The sequence below is a fragment of the Heteronotia binoei genome, chromosome 1, assembly GCF_032191835.1.
Source record: "Heteronotia binoei isolate CCM8104 ecotype False Entrance Well chromosome 1, APGP_CSIRO_Hbin_v1, whole genome shotgun sequence".
NCBI lineage: Eukaryota > Metazoa > Chordata > Lepidosauria > Squamata > Gekkonidae > Heteronotia > Heteronotia binoei.
Window position 1 is genome coordinate 210,115,089 of NC_083223.1, and position 20,608 is coordinate 210,135,696.

The window sequence follows — 20,608 nt, forward strand, 5'->3', positions numbered from 1 at the left end:
AAGGGAAGAACTGCTGAAGAATATTCTGAGATATACAACATATGGGCAACCATCACAACTATGCAGATTTCATTTGTCAGCAAATGTTTAATATAAAAGTGGGGATACTTTCAAACAGCATGCAACCCAGCCACATTAGCTAACTCCTGGCAATGAGAAGTGGCTATGTAAGAGCATGTCTGCAAAGTATCTTTCCCAATCAAGTCCCTGGTGGAGTTCAACAGGGCACACAAACTATTGTTTCTCTTGAACACCCCCCCCTTATCAAGTGTGTTGACATTAAAGACTGGTGACAACAGAACACTAAGGGTGAATTACTCATGTTTACTGTGACAGTCAGATGCAGTGATACAGCACTTTCCAACCACACTCCTTGATAAGAAGGTAGCTTCTTGAATCAGCTTTTGAAAAAATGAGACTAGATGAGAATATCTAATAAGCCTCTCGGTGTATATATATATATATATATATAATATTTTCAGATGTCATTCAATCATTCTCCTGTCACTTCATTTGTTCAGCATTATTTCAATGCCAGAATGTCTTCTCCAAGAATACAGCCACACACAGGAAACAAAATCTTAACCCAGTGCCATCACTGGGGATGTACAGTGCAATCCTAAGAAAAGTTACTCAAGCCTAAACCCATTGATTTCAAAGGACTAAGACTGGAGTAACTCTGTTTAGGATTGCACTGGTAATTACCCATAACTTTAATGTCTGACCTGCCATGTTCCCAATGTAAGTCATTATGTTTCCAACAACAATTTGTATGCACATGTTGGCACATTTTTCCCCCAGCCACAGACAGAAAAAGTCTGGTAATCTACCTGTTACAGTCTTCATTCTGATTTGTTCCTAAAGATACTCCAAATGCAACCATATTCAAATTTCAGTTGTCTCAAACCAACTGAAGGCTCTAATTTTGTGACACCTCTCACTTTTGCCACCCATAACTGGCACAACATCTGAGTGTAAATGGAAATTTCAGAATTTGTGTATGGGCAGTTCGGCTTTGCTCAGAAACATCCTTATCACTATTATTTTTCTCTAGGAACTTTTATAGTTTATCCTGGATCTTAAGAAAAATTTGCATACGCAAGATGTTTTGCACATACTTTGTGTATTTGTAAACAGTGTGCATGATCCAGAGATCTGGAAAATAATCTCACTGGTGGCTTGTGAAAAAAAATAACTACAAACTGAACAATCCAGTCATTTATAAAGTTGAACATGCTAATAATCTAGCCAAGAACAAAGGACAGGAAGAAAGGGAACTTTTATTTTCCCTTCATTCATTTGGGATATGGTGGGTGCAAAATGTTTATCTTTCATGAAAATGTCCTAGATCTCAGTTTGTGATTCTTTAACATCATTTAACAACATAGGGCAGAACCAGGGAAGTAAAGGATCAAAATCACAATAATTTTTGACTTAATTTGCAAACTTACAAACTGTTAGAAATAGCAATAAAAATGAAGAAATAGCAAATAGTGAAAAAATTTCAGAAAACTGAATTTCAGCATTATTACTGGATATGAAACATGATGAACATTTGTTATGTTGCATTCTATTTAGAGAAGGTCACATAAGGAGATATGAAAGACTCCTCCCCCTGACTCCCTACAGTTTCTCAAATTCAATTGTGTTTCCAGCTTCCCAAGATCAGGTCTATGGGCCCAATATATAGTATCTTTAGGAAGAAAAACTTGCTGTTAGTATAATCAAACTTAACCTTACAAACCACTTAAAACACATGCACACTTTTATAAATGGCAGCTTTTAGAGTTCTTTGGCCATGATCTGAAACTTTCCAATGCTCAAGTAGAACTCTGCGGGTACAGAAGTCACTCTGTTTTGTATATAGTATGTGTCCTAATTTACATAAAAGAGCACACTGCAGCACCCCCCCCACCTCCACACATGAAGAAGCTGCTATAACAAAGTACTTTGACACTTTTCTAATCAGACACTTACCAGTTTCTGTGTACTGCAAAGTACAAACTGAGAAATGTAGCACAAAATCCCATTGGTTATTGTTTTACCTAATGGTAGACATCCTCCTCCCACCTTCCTTTTCTCTGTGAGAAGACATGCACTGTCCTTGGGAGAACACTTCTGCATTGCTGTCAGCATAAAAGTATCTTTCCCTCAATGCTGAAGGGCAACTTTTCTAACAATGCAGTTTATGAATGGTATTTTAGTGCATTCTAAATCACTAACATACATCTTATCCAGTATTCCTCAGTATGTTTTTGTGTAAGATTTATTCCAGCAGTTCCTCTAAAGTGAAGGTCAAACAGCCATTTTTCTTCAGACTCAGAATTAATCTACACTGTCCCTTCTGAACCCTATTAAAAGTAAAGTTCTGAAATGCATAATATAAAAAGAAACCTTTGCAAACAAGCTGCCACATAAAGTATTAAAATTTAGTAAAACATTAGATTAATCTAGCTGTTTTCATGTTCCCCTCCTCCCATTGATGATCACTTCTCTTTCACATCCAAGCATAGCAAGTGTAATAGCCCACTAAGTCAGTCCAGATCTCCAGGAGGAAATTTAGAATCAAATCCTACACCTGGTTACAGCAAATATGACGATGCCTTGAAAACATTCATTTGGCACACAGTTTTCTGTGCTAGGGGTAATATCAGCCTCAACTGCCCCAGACAGCTTCTTTAGCCAGAAAGGCAATTGGAGTTACATCAGTTCTGTGCAATGTTTTATCAAGATGCCACCAAGTCAATTCCGTGTCAGTTTTGTAGTTATGGCAAAAGTGGTTAAAGGTCCATTATTTGTCACTTGACATATGAATTGTTGTAGATGTTTTTGGATCAGAAAAAAAGGCACAACATGAAACACAATTTAAAATTTCTCCTTAGGTATCCTGTGGGACATGGTGCACAGGAGAACAAGAGAAAAGCTGAAGAGTTAAAAGCAATTTGGAGCTTTTCATGGGAAAAAAGTCAGAAAGGAGACAGGACAGGAACATAAACATTTTTTGTACTTTTGGTTATCAAGGTATTAGGACTAAACACTGCTGAAAAGGAGAACAAAATGAATTATTTTCCATCTTCCAAAGCTGAACCAAATTCTATCCCCACCCAAATAAGAACACCACTCAAACGTGTTCCGTTCCTGGATAAAAAAAAGCACTCAACTATTCAAATAGTTTAAAATAAGAGAGAAGTCAATACTTAGTCCTCCTGATGGAGGAACTAACTTCAATGAGCATCTGTACTTTTACAGACCAGCTCATTTCTTCTACAGCTCAACATCATCTTGAAGTAATTCAGGGTCTTCTTCATCTAGTAAGAGATCAGGATCTATCCCTTCAGTACTGTCAATTACCTCTCCCAGTTCCTGAACAACATCACTGTCAAGCTCATCCACCTGTTCAACTTGCTTTATCAAGTCCAAGTGATCCACTGGAATCAAGGCGCGCTCAGCTGACCCTGTAGTCCTTGCAATAGTAGCTGCCATTTCAGCTGCAACGGCAGCCTTCTGAGCTTTCTGTCTTTGTTGTTCTTCCTGTTGACGGTGTGTTTTCATGTGGGCATTGCGACTTTTGATTTTGAAAAACATCCTGGGGAAGATGAGGATGAAGGGTGGGGGGATGAAAACAGATCTCAGAGAGCTTCGCACATTAGGAAATACGCACACATACTGTCCAAAATTTGGTTAATGTGATTGGCTCCTATGTTGGCTATGCTTCCCATTTAGTAAAGCAATTTCCTCACTCTCATGGGCCCAGACATAGAGAACAACATCCATGTTGCAGGGTGGTTATCATGCCAACCCTTTCTGGCATTTTCTGTCTCTGTCATCAGTACAGTCATTCTCCAATTCCCCCTCTCCCCATTTTGACTCCAACATTCACATTTGAGTGTGCTTCTTTACAGGTACAGGGAACCATTCCTCCATTTTTCAGTGAATACTGTCAATCACATTTAGGTAACGATGTAATTCCTTGTTGCATGACTGAATTTTTAGACAAGCCAATAGTTTCCCAGGATTCACATATGAATGTTGAAAGTCACCCAATTTTGGCCTTTTAAGAAGCTTTACAAGGATGTTAAACTCATATGTTATGAGGGCTGCATCTGACATAAATGTCACTTTGTTGGGCTGGGCCATGGATATCATAAAAATGTAAAATGAAGTACCAGAGATATAAACTTTATAAATGTGATTTCAGATGCCAAATGGCAATATTAGGTAAATGACAGTAGCAGGCTTGATTGGATTAGGTATGAGAGGGGTAGTAGGAGTGGAGATGCCAGCACTGGTAACGAGACAGAAATCTAGGTCTGGATTTGGTCCAGGAGGATTCAGTCCAGGAGGATGCAAAGAATAAATGGCATGTCTGACATTAGAAAACAAAACATTTAAAAAACAGTGGGGGGACATTTAACCTTCCAGAACATTCAGTTGCTGGCCTAAGAGTAGCCATTCTCTTACAAAGGAATTTCAAAGGGAGATCAGAAACAGAGAGATTGCTGAGTTGCAATTGATAATGAAGCTCAATGCACCCTCCGGGACTAAATTTAGGTTTCCTGTCTCATCACCAATGCCTGCTATTGTCATATGGCATCTGAAATCACTCCACTCTCTAAGATATAAGGACCAATGGACTCACATTCTAGCTTCATTTGAAGAAGTGAGCAATGACTCACAAAAGCTCATGCCCTGCCACAAATTTTATTAGATGCTACTGGACTCTTGCACCTTTCCACTGATAAAGATTGCAAGATATGCTGCTAGGTTTATCTCTCCCCTCCCCCGCACTTCATCTGCTTAAACTGGCGAGGAGGAACTCTCCAATTAAAATAATTTGTTGATTTCAGACTGGCCAAAATCAATGCTAGTGCACCAGTGCTAGAAAGGCAGCCAGGGAGAGAGATGTGTTGAATTAAAACATATAGAACCATAAATGTACTTTTAAATACTTAGCCATCTACTTCCATCATTAATGGTATAGTTACACAGCCCTACTCAATATAATAGTTTCTGTACCTCATTGGTGATTGCGTCCCCATGTTTTTTTAAAAAAGCAATACGCTACAGATCTATCACAGATAGCAAAGTACTCACTTTCCACATTCTTTACAAGGGAAAACTGTAGGAGGATCTGTCTCGCCACTTGTTGTGCTGTGAGCTGGAGAGTTTTTGACAGAGCAGTACTCATTCTGGGAATTTGGTTTCTGCCTTGTGCCAGGACCTCCACAGCGAGTTTTCACCACAGGGTTTGTACCACCGTGAATGCGAGCATGGCCATTCAGGGCTTGTCTAGAGCTGAACATCTATGGGGGGAGGGGAGGACACACCACAAAATGGCTATTAGAGGCAATGTACAACTCAGGCGTAAACAGTCAAGTACGTTGAACAACTTGGATTCCCACCCACCACCCTTGCTTAAGACCTAGCTGGGTGAGCTCAATGTGGACAAGCATCCTGTTTCTAACCAGGAACTTTGTATTTTACCTGGAGCACTTGGCTGCACAGGGTTACTACCTCTGGACAAGGAGTTATTATTTAGCTACCCACAACTAACAGGCAACAAAACAAAAACAGCAGATCTATAACAAAGAGAACACAAATGATCTCTCTCCAATTTGCTCATGCAGGAGGAACATAATGAACAGGTCTCATTTGCACTGGTGGAGCTGGGATGAGACCTGAGAGTGAATGCTTCATTAGAGTCCAGTAGCTTAGAATCTGGGCCAATTGGGTGTATTCCACATTCCCTGGAGAACACAGGCCTTTTTCGCCATATGCATTACATATTGCTCTGTTTGCTTCTGCTCTCACATGTAACCTATTATCAGCTTCATGGCAAACCATGGTTTGCCACTATATTTGTATACGGTTTACACTGCTTCTGCAAACTAGGATGCCAAACTGTGGTTTCTTCCCAGTTTCAAATCATGGTTTGTAGGATAAGCACAAACTGTAGTTTGCCAGTTGGTGTGCTGTGATTTGCTGCAAACCTGGAAACAGTCGGATAGATGACAACATGTGAGGGAATGATAGAGAGAGAAGATTCAAGCCCAAGAATCCCCCAGGCTCATTCATGCAGTGAACAACCAGTGTTTGCCACTGTATCTGAAACAAGCACCGGTTCCCTTAAGACATGCTCTTGGGGACATGGGAAATCTTGTCCAGCATTCCACTTTCCTTCTGCTTAACCTCTCAGCATCCACCCAGCTCTTCTATCATGGCAACTGTCATTATAGAAAGAGTACTACTTTCTGAAAAAAAGGAAGCTGAACTCTGTATCCAACACCAATTTCAGCACATGAAGATAGCAGTCAAAGAACATACATTACTCAGATGCACACACACTTCTCTGCTTATTTATTTGTTATGAAATACACCTACAGCTCCGCAGTCTGGCATTTCACAGGTAAAAGAAACCACAGGAATTGTGAGGCTCTGCAGGGATGGCAGGTTAATGGGTGCACCAAGAGCAATAGGTGGTGGGTCAGGAGAATTCTGATTTTCGATTTCCTCTTCTTTAATAGATTTTCTGTCTTCCTCCACTTGCTCTTCATCTTCTAAGTCCTCTTCTTCTCCACTCGTCTGAAAAACATTTGGATTTTAAGGCATGCAGAACTGATTTAAGAAAATGTGGGTAAGCTTTCTTACACAAGAACTGATCTTTGACTGATGAAAACAAGCCCTTGTCAGTACACTTTACCTTTGGAAAGAGGCAAGTTAACCTGGGCCTCTCTGCTGTGAAATGAACCTACACTTCTACCTCCAGACTATTTAATGCACCTTGGAAATGTATAAGCAGACTCCCAAATAAAAATCTTATAACTTTCATTCTATAAGAGAATGCATATTCCATGTCTCTTGTTTGATGTGGCTAAGAAAATGCAAAGAATGCAATAAGATATTTAAAGCTAAAATTAAGAGTTACTAATAATAAACACTAGCTGCTAAAACCAGTATAGACTTAAAAACAGTTTTAAAATAAAAGATGGACTACCTCAGTTAAAAACCTGGGTAAAAATGTTTCAGCTGGCGGCATAAAAGTAGGTACTGAGCAAGCCTCAAGAGGGAGGGCACTCCAAAGGCAAGGTGCCACAATTGAAAGTTCCAGTCCCTATTTCTGGAACTTGCACCAATTACGACAAAATAATACTTTCACAAATACAAGGCATAATCTGGAGGCTTCACATTCATTTCCTAAAAATGCTTACCAGGCATTCCTCTTTTATTTCCACTTGGCGTGTTCTGTGCTTCCTTCCCAAATGCATTATTTTCTTCCAAGTATAATAGTACTCCACACATTGTGCCACAGTCTTAGACTTCACCTGCAGTTAAACAGTAATTCAGATGTTACAAGTTTATTGTTTATTATTCAATGCTCAAGCATACAGAACAAAAAGATTACTCACTCATTGCTTCTGACAAATTGCACCATGTTAGATGTCTCTGAGGTTGGCATAAAGACCAAATGTCTAAACCACTGATCCCCAATGTGATGTCCATGGACACCACAGTGCTGACTTCATCCTTCCTCAGAGTACCTCCTCCCCAGTGCAAAATGGGCAACCCCGGCTTTTCTCTACCTCACTGGGGCAGGAGTTACTTCAGAAGAACCCAGGAAGCATCACCAACCATTCAAATAACACCACAGGAGGATGTTTGGTTTGCAACCTCCCAACATTTTGTGATTGGTCCCACCACCTCCCATGGCAGCCATTTTGTGGTGTCATCCACTAACTCTTCTCAGAATTTCAAAAGTGCCTGTAGGGTTGACAAGAATGGGGACAGCTGGTTTAAACTTTTTAAAAAAAAATTACTGTAGAATTAGATACAAAGACTCCTCCTCCTCTTCCATGGCCACCTGGATGCTACTCAAGGAGTTATCCTGTTTTATCCTCACAACAACCACCCGTATGAGGTAGGTAATGCTGACAGAGAAAGAAAATAGCCTGGGGTCATCAAATGAGCAAATGTTTTAAACCTAGCTTGTCTTAATCCAAGTTCACCATCTGCAAAGCTCTGGCTCACATTCTCTCCCCCCCCACCCCGCCTCTAGATTGTTTTTCATTCTAATTTCAACATTCTTCATTCTAACTTCATAAGGAGGGCTTTAAACTAAATTGTATGGGGGAGCGAGACAATAATTCAAAGTCTCGTATGATGGCAGGAACTGGGGATAAGAACATTAAAGATTTGCAGAGTGGTGCATACGCTGGGTAATGTGAACTTGCAGGTTTGTACGGAAACTAAACCCTTGAGATGCACAAAACATGGATTCCAATGTCTCTACACTAATGCACAGAGTATAGGAAACAAACAGAAGGAACTGGAAGTCCTAATACGGTAAGGAGACTATGACATAATAGGCCTTACTGAAACTTGGTGGGATGACACTCACAACTGGAATATTAGGATTCAGGGGTACAACTTATTTAAAAGAAACAGGCAAATGAGAAAGGGTGGAGGCGTAGCAGTATATGTGAAGGAGGTATATACTAGTGAGGAAATATGTGAATCTGAACATGACAGCTCTGTTGAGAGTCTCCGGGTAAAAATAAAAGGAGTAAGAAAAAACAGTGATATTATTGTGGGGGTCTGCTATAGACCACCAAGCCAGACAGAGGGATGAGATACTCTTACAACAGATTGCAAAGTTTTCCAAGAGAAGGGATACAGTGATCATGGGAGATTTCAATTACCTGGACATCTGTTGGAAGTCCAACTCTGCTAAAAATGAAAAGTCAAATGGATTCCTGACTTGTCTTGCTGACAGCTTCCTTTTCCATAAGGTGAGGAAGGAAACAAGGGGATCTGCTATCTTGGATTTGATTCTCACCAACAAGGAAGAATTGATTGAAGAAGTGGAAATAGTGGGCACCCTGGGCAGTAGTGACCATGTGATTTTGGAATTTACAGTCTTAGGGAAGGGAGAAGCTATACATAGCCAGACTTATAGGTTGGACTTCAGAAAGGCAAACCTCGATAAACTTAGAACTATGCTGGGTAAAATCCCATGGTCAAAAATACTTAGGAAGAAGGGGGTTCAGGAGGGGTGGGAGTTTCTTAAAAGTGAAATACTGAAAGTGCAATCACAGACGATTCCTATGAGAAGGAAAAATGGAAAAAGCCTAAAAAAGCCGAGTTGGCTCCATAAACAGCTCTCTAAAGACCTGAGAAATAAAAAAGACACCTTTAGGAATTGGAAGGAGGGCCTTATAACCAAGGATAGTTATAAACAAGTTACCAGTGCTTGTAGAGAAAAGGTTAGGAAAGCTAGAGCTCAGTATGAGTGTAGGCTGGCCAAAGATACAAAAACAACAAAAAAGGGTTCTTTTCTAATGTTCAGAGTAAGAAAAAGAGCAAAGATATGGTAGGCCCATTGCAAGGGCAGGAAACTGAAATTGTAACGGGTAATGAAGAGAGGGCAGAACTGCTCAATTCCTACTTTTCCTCAGTCTTCTCTTTTGAGGGAAACAGTGCTCAACATGGCAAAAACAGAACATATAAGGAGGATATGAAGTTCCAACCTAGGATCGGCATAGGGATAGTACATAAACACCTAGTTTCTTCAAATTAAACTAAATCCTCAGGGCCAGATGAACTGCATCCAAGGATTCTAAAAGAGCTTGTGGATGTAATTTCTGAGACTCTAGCTATTATTTTTGAGAATTCTTGGAGAACAGGAGAGGTGCCAGAAGATTGGAGGCAGGCGAATGTTGTCCCTATCTTCAAGAAGGGGAAAAAAGACGATCCGGGTAACTACCAACCCGTCAGCTTGATGTCTATACCTGGAAAAGTCAAACAGTCAGTTTGGAACATTTAGAAAGAATGGATGTGATTACTAAGAGCCAGAATGGGTTTCTTAAGAACAAGTCATGTCAAACTAACCTGATCTCTTTTTTTGAGAAAGTGACTACCTTGCTGTAGACGTCGTTTATCTTGATTTCAGTAAGGATTTTGATAAGGTTCCACATACTATCCTTGTTGACAAGTTGGTAAAATGTGGTTTGGATCCTGTTACTGTTAGGTGGATCTGTAACTGGTTGACAGATGGCACCCAAAGAGTACTTGTGAATGGTTCCTCATCCTCTTGGAGAGGAGTGACAAGTGGAGTGCCTCAAGGATCTGTCCTGGGACCTGTTTTGTTCAACATCTTTATAAACGATTTGGATGAAGGATTAGAGGGAATGCTTATTAAATTTGTAGATGATGCTAAATTGGGAGGGGCTGCAAATACAGTAGAAGACAGAAACAGGATACAGGATGACCTTGACAGGCTGGAAAACTGGGCTAAAACCAATAAAATGGATTTTAACAGGGACAAATGTAAAGTTCTGCAATTCAGTAGGAAAATCCCATGCATAGTTATAGGATGGGGAAGACCTGTCTTAGCATTAGTATGTGCGAAAAGGACCTAGGGGTCTTACTGGATCATACGCTGAACAAGAGTCAACTGTGTGATGCGGTGGCTAAAAAGGCAAATGCAGTTTTGGGCTGTATCAACAGAAGTATAGTGTCCAGATCACGTGATGTGATGGTATCGCTTTACTCTGCTCTGGTAAGACCTCACCTGGAGTATTGTGTTCAGTTTTGGGCACCACATTTTAAGAAGGATATAGACAAGCTGGAATGGGTCCAGAGGAGGGTGACGAAGATGGTAAGGGGTCTGAAGACCAAGTCCTATGAGGAAAGGTTGAAGGAGCTGGGCATGTTTAGCCTTGAGAGGAGGCGGCTGAGAGGTGATATGATCACCATCTTCAAGTACTTGAAGGGCTGTCATAAAGAGAATGGTGTGGAATTGTTTTCTGTGGCCCCGGAAGGCAGGATCAGAACCAATGGCTGGTGGGCTCTCCTTCCTTGGAGGTTTTTAAACAGAGGCTAGATGGTCATCTGACAGTGATGAAGATCCTGTGAATTTGGAATAGGTATTTGTGGGTTTCCTGCATTGTGCAGGGGGTTGGACTAGATGACCCAGGAGATCCCTTCCAACTCTATGATTCTATGATCAGATTAACATCCAATATGTTTGTCATATTTTTAAAAAGCAACCCACCACCCACCCACCCCAAAAAAACAAAACTCAAAAACTGATCGAATCTTTCAGACTCAAATGCATGAAATTCTTCTTGCAGCTAGGAGTTCCTGAACATTGTCTCAGTGATCCACCATTAAGTTGGGCTGTTGAATGAAAAGAACTGAAAATAAAAAGTTCAAAAATGGCAGAACAAAGAATATAAAATCTTATTACCATTTTCTGTACCAAAATGAAGTCCTTGCTGAACATGGACAGGGCTTTATTAAACATTTTTCTTTCAAGGGGGGTCCACTTGTCAGAACCTGGGGAAAGAAATGTGGAAGAACATAATCTAGTTTTTATTACCAATTTATTAACTCATACCAAACTACACTGGAGCCTATTAGCTATGCTCTGGAAGAATTTTTTTGTATGGCCTTGAGATGACTTAAAGCTCCTTAGGCTGTTTACACCCTATGTTCTCAAATGAAGTCCAGGGGCAACTTGAATACAAAGTTCCAGGGAAAGGATCCCAAGGCAGGTGAAACCTTCCTCCACAACCATCAGGGTTTTACACCTGCCCTCAGGGGAAAGTCAAGATGTGAGGCATTTGTGTGGTAGGGCACAGATAAAGCTTAAGACAAGGAAAAAAGGGGGATTGCTGCCTTTGTAAACGTAAACAGGCTGCACCCAGGAAAGAGAGGACATAGCCTAGGTCTCCACAGGTTCACCAGTAGCACAGACTGATGGTGTGGGATTGGGGTATGTGTGATAAAAGCAAAGGTAGTTTTGAAGTAGGCCCTATTTTCAAAAAGTGGAGAAATGTTGCATAATTTGAAATGATGTCAGGCTGCCTCTCATGCATAGAAACTGAAAAACACGTGAGTGGCTAAGGAGCCCCATTCTCTCCTCTCTCTGGCTGCTTTGCTAACGCTTGATAGCTGCATTTCCACATCCTCACCTAGAAACTCAGACCCATACAGAAAGCTACCATGTACCCCTTTTCCACAGCTGTTAAGAAACTTACCAGCATAGTGATAGTTTGCCAGGGGATGAGATTTTGCTCTCACTGGTTTCAGCAACAAAAGCATCTCCAGGGTAACCTGCATGACAGACAAAACAGACCATGCAGCATTCCATATAAACTGTTTGTAATTATTTTAAGTGTATTTAGTGTCTCCATCACCTTCCCCCTTACATGTTTAAAGAGCTCCACTTGCATTATCACCAGAAGTAATACAATAGCTCAAGTAGGTCCATATTAGTATGCTTGCGCTATTGATGGGAGAGTTCACACTAAGAGAGCAAGAGAATGCAGACTGATTTTGGTAATCCAATGAGTATACTTCCCTATGAACACATGCACTTTGCCAGACTGGAGCTTATTCTTTAAAAATTCCTATTACACACAAAATATCTTAGAAACCCACATATGTATTTGTGCACCCACAGACATTTTTCATATCCATGTGATTTAAGATCTGGTGTTGTCCACAAAATAGTTTCTTGTCTTCCCAGCTCTTTTGTCCCCCACAGCAAGCAACCATTCCCAAACCCAGGAATGTTTATTCCCTGGGTCATGGGGCCCACATGGACTAATACTCATGCATGTTGGGAGACTGCAGTGGGAAGGTGAAAGGCGGTGAAATCCTCCTTGCTGATTCTTCACAGACTTTGCTCACAGAAGGGTAGGAAATGGCTGCTGGGTGGAGCGGAAAGCCACAGGAAGACCTAAGGCCATCAGCACTCTACATTGAGAGACTGCAAGATCAAACCCTGGGAATACTGCATTTTCTACCAATACTATCCCCATTAATGGTAGTAGCATGAATGAATAGTCTGCTGGTAACATTTTCAGTACTTTTCTTAATTTTCTTCATTTATGCTCCACCTTTCTTTCCAGTTCTTTCCTCATTTTGTCCTCATAACAACTGTGTGAGGTAGGTTAGGAAGAGAGTATGAGACTGGCCCAAGGTCACCCAGCAAGCTTCCACAGCAGAGTAAGGATTTTAATCTGGGTCTGGCATGTCCTAGTGTAATCCCTTTCTGTCCCAATGGTTAGGTTCCTTAATTTAAGGTAAGGCTCACACCCAAGGTTTCAGAGATTATAAAGCCTTTTGTAAACCTTGGGTGTGATCAAAGATGCCACAAATGTCCTCTTCAACAGGCAGGAGTTCCTCCAACAAAGATTGCAGAAGGAATCTTTATTCCTGCCTTACTGCCCTAGGTGTGGGTTTCCCTTCCTGACAGGCAATGAACTGGGGCAGCTCTTGCCTAGGGCACAGGACCCTTGAGGAACTTAGGTTTAGCCCAAAGTGATTTTTGTTCTTTATCTCCTGAAGTGATTTCTGCCCTTTTTGTCTTAAAGTGAACCCCTTTTGGAAAACAGTGGTTAATTCTTTCCAGTTATCTGTCACTTCAACTGAAATATGTGGAGATTTGGGGATTGGAGCCTGAGGAGGGTGGGGTTTGAGGAGGGGAGGGAATGCAGTGGGGTATAATGCCACCAAGTTCACACTCAAAAGTGGCCATTTGCCCCAGGTGAACTGATTTTTGTTGCCTGGAAATCAGTTGTAATAGTGGGAGTTCTCTGGCCACCACCTGAAGATTGGCAACCATACAATCTAACCATTACATCATAGTGGCTCTGTCAAAAAAAAAAATAACTATCTCAATCATTTATCACTTTAGTTTGAGCCTTTTATTTGTTGTTCCCATATACCTTCATGCCCAACTCTCTCACTGAGTTACTAGTCATAGGCTGCAATCCTAAGAACACCTTCTTGGGAGTAAGCCCCACTGGATACAACAGGGCTTACTTCTGTACATATCCACTTAGGAATGTTCCCCTAACAATTAATCCCAATTCACTGCACAATGAGTATCAGAGAAAAGATAATGGAAATGATAAGAAAAGCCAGCACTTATGAAGCAGTCCAGCTTCAAATGTGTGTGTGTGCATGCATATGCTTTTGAGAAAGAATTTTCTGGGGAACCAGCTGTAGCCCGGCAAGGACTCTTTGAACATAATTACGTAATATTCTATGTACACAGTTGATACAGACAGAAGAAATGACTGGACACGTCTTTTGATATGAGATGTACCCTCATATATAGAGTCACTAGCCATATGTAACAAGTTACCCACAATTACAGTTGGAATAGGGTCACTGACTTCTTGTTTAGGTAGACAGGAAAAGAGAAGTCCTAGTTTGGGAGTTTGTCACGTTCTTTTTTGCAAGCGTAAGAATTACATTAAAAAATTCCTGACATTTAGGACTATGCATAAACAGTGCCATCCTAAGCAGCATCAGATTCCATGGACTCTGTTTAGGATGGCACCTGTAAGTATAGTTCCATGATCCTTTTCCCAGATATATGTTCTTTCATAGACTGCAGCTGTGGTAACTGTAACTTCAAGAGCAACTGAGCCCTAATGGGGGAAAGAAGGAACTTTTCCCCCTCACCATGTTCTCCCCACTGAAATCACTGCCCCCAATCTGTGTTTAGCCTTGCTGTGGATGAACTCCTTCCCACCCTTGTCATGATCTGAGGCCTAGTGCAGTCTAGAGCAAAGGTGGCCAACGGTAGCTCTCCAGATGTTTTTTGCCTACAACTCCCATCAGCCCCAGCCAGCATGGCCTATGGTTGCGGCTGATGTGAGTTGTAGGCAAAAAACATCGAGAGCTACCGTTGGCCACCCCTGGTTTAGAGGACAAGGAGAAGCCTGCGTAGGAGTAGATACAGGGGCCTACATCTCCCAGGATTCCTTCTGTCCCTCTGATTGGCTAGCACAGTTTTGGAGGGAAAATTAGTCCAGAGGCGGTGGGACCTGGGAGGAAAGCATAAATAGGCTTGGCTAGAAAGGGAAGTTGTTCTCTATGGAGAGGTTGCAGACAGGGGAGTGCTCTCTGGAAAAGCTGCAACAGGAGGGTTCCCTCACTCTAAGGAGGTGGTGAGTTTTTTTGGTATTAGGAAAGGAAGTCTAGTCAGACATGTTAGAGCTTTTATTTAGTTACACCAACCTTTACTGTTTCTTACTTCACTGTTGCACCAAAAATCTTTTATTACCCACCTATTGTTTGAGCACTTACAATAAATTTCTTCTTATTGTTAAACTGCACAGGTCCTCATCTCTCTTCAGTCACGGTTAAAAGGTTTTGTTAAAAAAAAAGATACAGGAGTGGTTGGGTGCTCTGGGCCCTCCCATACTGACCCTTATCAGAATAGTGGCAGCCAGCAGAAGGCCCTTCCTGTCCCCTGCTGTGTGATACACCCTAAGAGGTGGAACACCACAGTTCAGCAGGTGAACTACTTAGTGGAGAAGTGGCGTGGGTGAGCATTAAATATCCCCTCTATCCAGATTACCTCTTGAAATCAGAGTTCTTGAAGCTGCAATCAATAAAAGAAATATATGCAAAGGGAGGGGAGGGAAAAGGTGGGTAATAGAACTACAAATAAGATGGAGATCTGCCTGTAAACAAGCATAATTCAAACAAAGCTGCAATGACATGGCACACATCCAAGCCTCTTTCCAGAAGAGATGTAAAGCTTTAATCTTTGGCTGGCTTTCAACAGCCACACTTAAGCAGGCGCAGGGTAGTATTTATTGAATATTTGTGTTTTTAAGGGCTGTGCTTTGTGTTCTTCAATTTAAACCACATATCCTGCCTTTGTACAACTTGCATATTACACAAGGAGGCTAACAGAGCACAAACATGTTTACAACACATCTTATAAAACACAGATTTTTTAAAAAATCAAAATCAGAGCCAAATAACAGTAAAATATACTAACAGCAGCATCCAAAACAAAAACAAAAATAGGGACCGGACTCCCCCATCTACAGCCTTGCAAAATGCAAACATCCTAACAAGACTTCGAAGTCTGAAAGCAAGGGGAAACAGGTGAGTTTGCTTTTTGGGGTGGGGGGTGGAATTCCACAATATTGAAAAACCCTCATTTTGCATGCCCATCAAGCTTACCTGCAATAAATCAGGCATGTGAAGTAGAACTCTGAGAAGATCTGAGATCATGCACAGGTTCATATTTGAGTGGTGTCAATCCTTTAGGTAAAATGCCCCTAAGACATTTAGGGCTAACACTAACACTTCATTTTTTAGCCCAATTCAGTCAAAAAGCTATAGACCATACTGTTAGGATATGCTCTCCATAGTGGGTCACTCACAACCCTAGATGCCCCACTGGTGGCTTCCAAATATTATTCAAAGGCAATCCCACAAAGAACGCATTTCAGTCATCCAACCTGGGTGTTACTAGAATGCGTGTAATTGTGACTCAGGTGCTGTTACTTCTCCAAGCACTTTGAAAGGGGTAGAGTAGAAAGGGAATTAATTTTAATTTTTCAAAAAAATCTTACAACCACCTATGTGTGGGGTAGCTATCTGAGTATTCTAAACAGAGTAGCCCCCAGCAAGTGTGTATATCCCACCACATTATCTCTCAGGGTCATGACACTTAAGCAAGCACTCTTGTGCACTATGGCTTATTGAAGTAAAACAGATCTTAATCCTATATTTATGAACTTTTTTTAAAAAAGCTGCAAGAAATACCATAAAGATATCACAAAAGATGAAAGAGATGATTGATGAGTGCCTAAAATCTCACAATCTGGTCTTCAAAAAAATTCTTTGAGGTGTCCCTGTCAAAGCTGTCTTCATTGTGCCTTTTTAGAATGTGATGAGCTACCGGAAAGTGAACTTATCTTACCATAATGTCTCCTTTAGCCTCAAAAAGAGAATGTAAACCATATTCCATGTTGGTTCCTCCACCAGGTAACACACTTGAACAACACATATTTAAGAGTTCATTCACTACATGAAAGAGATCCAAAGTAATACAGTTAGATAATGTCATTCAACATGGTGATGAGCATATAAACCTAAAAGACATTTTGTAAATCAAAAACAAAAGATTCTGACAGCCTTCATTTCATTCTGAAAGCAGAGGGGCAGAACAGCAGAAACAAGTAAAAGGACAAGTGGATGCACCCAGCTAGTATTATTTTGAACAAAATTTAAAACAAGAGAGGCATGCACACATTAAAAAGCATGAGTGGCAGCAATAATCATCAGGATATGGGTTATTATGGGATGTGAAACTACAGAGAATTTATTTAATGAAGCAGTAACTTTCATACTATAAAACAGAAGAGGAACAATAATCTAACAGAACAATGGATTGGTGTGCAAGCCACCATGCATTGTAGTACATCTAGGTCAGGGGTGTCAAACATGTGGCCCAGGGGCTGAATCAGGCCCCCAGAGGGCTCCTATCAGGCCCCTGAGCAACTGTCACCTGCTTCCTTCTCCCTCTCTCTTGCTTCCTTCTGCATAACAGCTTGCTTTGCAAGGCTTACTCAATTGCACAGGCGCTACAGAGCAAAACCTCTAATTTCTCCAGTGGTTCCAGGAGTGGGAGGGTCCATAACCATAGGGATTAGGCTCCTCCTCCTCTGGAATAGGGTCGGTTCTTCTTTGATCCACCAGGGGGGGAGTGGCCAGTCTTACCGGTTCTATAGCTGGAACAGGACGTGTTCGGCATGCGAGTGACTTCGATCTACTTTTTTCTTTTTTTTCCCTTGGTCTGCTCTGGACCGCGGATGAGTGGCCAGAGAGAGAGATGCGGCGGAGGCTCAGAAGAGAGGCGAGCCACAGCCACAAGTTCCCTGCTGGTGTCTGGGAACTTCCGGACAAGGGTGCTGGGAAGAGGCTTCTCCCGCGGGGCGTCCTTTCCAAAGGGCCCCCCTTCCTCTTCCCCGACGCGTTCAGCAAGGGTGGGAAACGGCGGTTATCTCCAGCGGTCCCACGCAGCGCCGTGGGAGCGACGTATGCAGAGGGCCGAGGCCTGACGAGAGGGCACGCACCTCCTGAGAAGTCCCTGTAAGAGCCATGACTGACAGGTGCATGCTTCGTGGGGGCCCCTCTGCCCTGCCAGCCCTAATCCCCCCTCTCCCCTTCCGAGCAGAAGGACAGGTGGCAGTCCTCTCAAGGAGACCCGGCTGGATCGGCAGCCATTATTAATGGGCAAGTTTCCCCTCCCAGGGCTCTGAAACTTCCAATAGCCTGAGAGAGAAACAGGCAGACAGAGGAGAGGAAAAAGGCGTGAAGACGGGGCAGCCATTTTGTGTGGTAGCCCCCAGTACTAGCTTTCCTTTCTCTGTTTATATTCCTTTCCCCAGCCTCAGTCTCAGCATGGCTGAAGGACAAGGGCGTTCAACAGCTGCAGAGGGTTCCCCAAGTGATTTTGAGTTGCCCCTCTATTCAGGGACCACAGCAGCACAGGGGTCTTCCAGGATTTCTGAGCCCAACCTCTCAGGAGAGGATAACAAGAGCAATTTGCTGCAGTGGCTCAAGAAGGAACTCTTAAAGGACAGGAGTGTTTCTCAAAATCTGTCTGCTGCTGCTTCAGGGCAAAAGAAAAGATGAAGGGAAAGCTCCCCTAGTCACCCAAAACGACGCAGGGTGGACTTAGAGCCAGAGTCACCTGAGGCTAGTTCTTTAGAGGAAGAGGAGTCATGCTCCTCCCATCAATCATCGGACAGGGAGGATGGGCAACTTTCTGAAGAAGAGGAAGCACCCACTGTCCGCTCCAGGATCTTTGCCCTGGAATATTATTCCAAACTCCTACCCAAGGTTCTTCGGAAGATGGGATTTGAAGCCATTCCGAAGGAGAAAGAGAATCTGGACCTGGATCTTTCCTCCGGATCAGGGAAGATGATGTCAAAGTTGTGGGTCTCTCAGACAGGAGTGCTGCTCTCCTCTCCTTTCTTTAGCATCATCAAGGCAGAGTGGGAACCCCTGCAAAACCTAAGACTAACCCGCAAATATTTTCTAAATTGTATGGGTTCATTCCTGAGGCGACTAAATGTCTGAAGTTACCCAGTGAACAGCCTGCTCTCCAGTTCAGTGCTACCCATGGATGCAGATGGCCTTCCCAGGGACACTTGCGATAGATGGTCCAGGCCTCTACGGCTGCTTCCCTATTTGCCAAAGAAATGCACTCCTGGGCTTCCAACTTAGCAGCAGCTGACAGCGGGGCACCGAAGGAGTTCAAAGATGAGCTAAAGAAAATTTCTCTGGCCTCTGTATTCGTTGCAGATGCAACTCTGGACGCTGTCCAACTCTCTGCCAGAGTGATGGTTTGTAGTGGGGCTACTAGACGGAATCTGTGGCTACGTACCTGGGAAGCAGATGCAGCTACGCACGCCAAAGTGGCGGGGGTGCCGTTTAAGGGTGCAAATCTGTTTGGAGACGAACTGGAACTATTCCTCATTGAAGACAAGGATAAGAAGAAGGTGTTACCATCTAAGAAGAATGATGCTAAACAAAAGAGGTGTTTTCAATCCTTTCGGGACTCAAAAAAGCCCTCTCGTCAGTCAACTTTCAAGTCCTTCAAGGGGAAATGGCAGTCCAGAGGTAAAGACTTTAAATCCTTCTTGGGAAAGTCAGAGTCAGGATCCAAAGGAACTCCAAAAAAGGGGGGTTCCAATGACTATGCCCAGAACCCACCGGAAGTGGGGATCGGGGGGCGATCCAACTGATACCCAGGATTATTCAAAAGGTGTTGGTCCAGAGGGCAAAGTTGGTGCTCGTGGCGCCCTTCTGGCCTTGGAGGGATTGGTTCCAAGACTTGTTGAGGTTGTCGATGGAGGAGCCTTGGCGCCTGCCAATCCAGGAGTCTCTGCTATAACAGGGGGCAGTGTATCATCCTCAGCTGGGGCTGTGGCAACTGACTGCCTGGAGACTGAGCGGGAGCAATTAGCTACTTTGGGGTATTCACAACAGGTTATTGATACCATGTTAGCGTCTAGAAAGGGATCCACCAACAGAATTTACAACAATACTTGGAAAATCTTTTCTGGGTGGTGTGTAGAAAAGGGTTGGGATCCAACGAAGATACCAGTCAGAAAGCTGATTCTCTTTTTACAGGAGGGGCTAGCAAAGGGTCTTTCTACCAATACTGTGCGCAGACAGGTAGCGGCGATTTCCGCTGTGCATGGAGCTAAGAAGGAGGGGTCCTTGGCGGTTCACCCACATGTCAAGCGTTTCCTACAAGGAACGGCCCTACTCAATCCACCTGCAGTTCACAGGAACCCTAAGTGGAAATTGAACATAGTGCTGAAGGCTTTGAGTAAGCCCCCGTTTGAGCCTCTGGTCACTTGTAGTTTAAAAGATTTGACATTAAAAACTCATTTTTTCTGGTAGGGATTACCTCGGCGTGGAGTGTCAGAGTTAAAAGCGTTATCAGTGGACAAGGAGTTGTGTATTTTTCATGCAGATCATGTGGTCTTGCGTCTGAATCCCTCCTTCATCCCGAAGGTTAATTCAGTTTTCCATAGGACCCAGGAGATTGTCCTGCCCTCCTTTTGTCCCAATCCACAGAAGGAAAGGGAGAGGGAATGGCATCACCTGGATGGTAAAAGGGCCTTAAGCTTCTATGTGGACAGAACCAAGGGGTTCAGGAAGTCAGACTTCCTTTTGTTTCGTTTAGTTCAGCTTCGTTGGGAAAGCTGGTTTCTTCCTCCACCATTAGTAGGTAGTTATGGGAAGGTATTGCAGCAGCGTACAGAGCTCA

The 20,608-nt window shown here is 42.6% G+C and overlaps 1 protein-coding gene across 5 annotated transcripts in view; it reads right to left on the minus strand.

Moving 5' to 3' along the window:
* Positions 1-1,262: 1,262 nt before the first annotated feature.
* TRERF1 (transcriptional regulating factor 1) overlaps positions 1,263-20,608 on the minus strand; it is a 153,698-nt gene continuing 134,352 nt past the window's right edge. For all 5 annotated transcript variants that reach the window (XM_060247366.1, XM_060247370.1, XM_060247377.1 and 2 more), the window contains 7 exons: positions 16,742-16,845; positions 12,039-12,114; positions 11,246-11,334; positions 7,209-7,322; positions 6,382-6,582; positions 5,095-5,303; positions 1,263-3,586 (listed from right to left, as the gene is read on the minus strand). In XM_060247366.1, the coding sequence (XP_060103349.1) occupies positions 3,265-3,586; positions 5,095-5,303; positions 6,382-6,582; positions 7,209-7,322; positions 11,246-11,334; positions 12,039-12,114; positions 16,742-16,845 (1,115 nt within the window). In that variant the 3' untranslated portion in view covers positions 1,263-3,264. The remainder of the gene's footprint in view (positions 3,587-5,094; positions 5,304-6,381; positions 6,583-7,208; positions 7,323-11,245; positions 11,335-12,038; positions 12,115-16,741; positions 16,846-20,608) is intronic.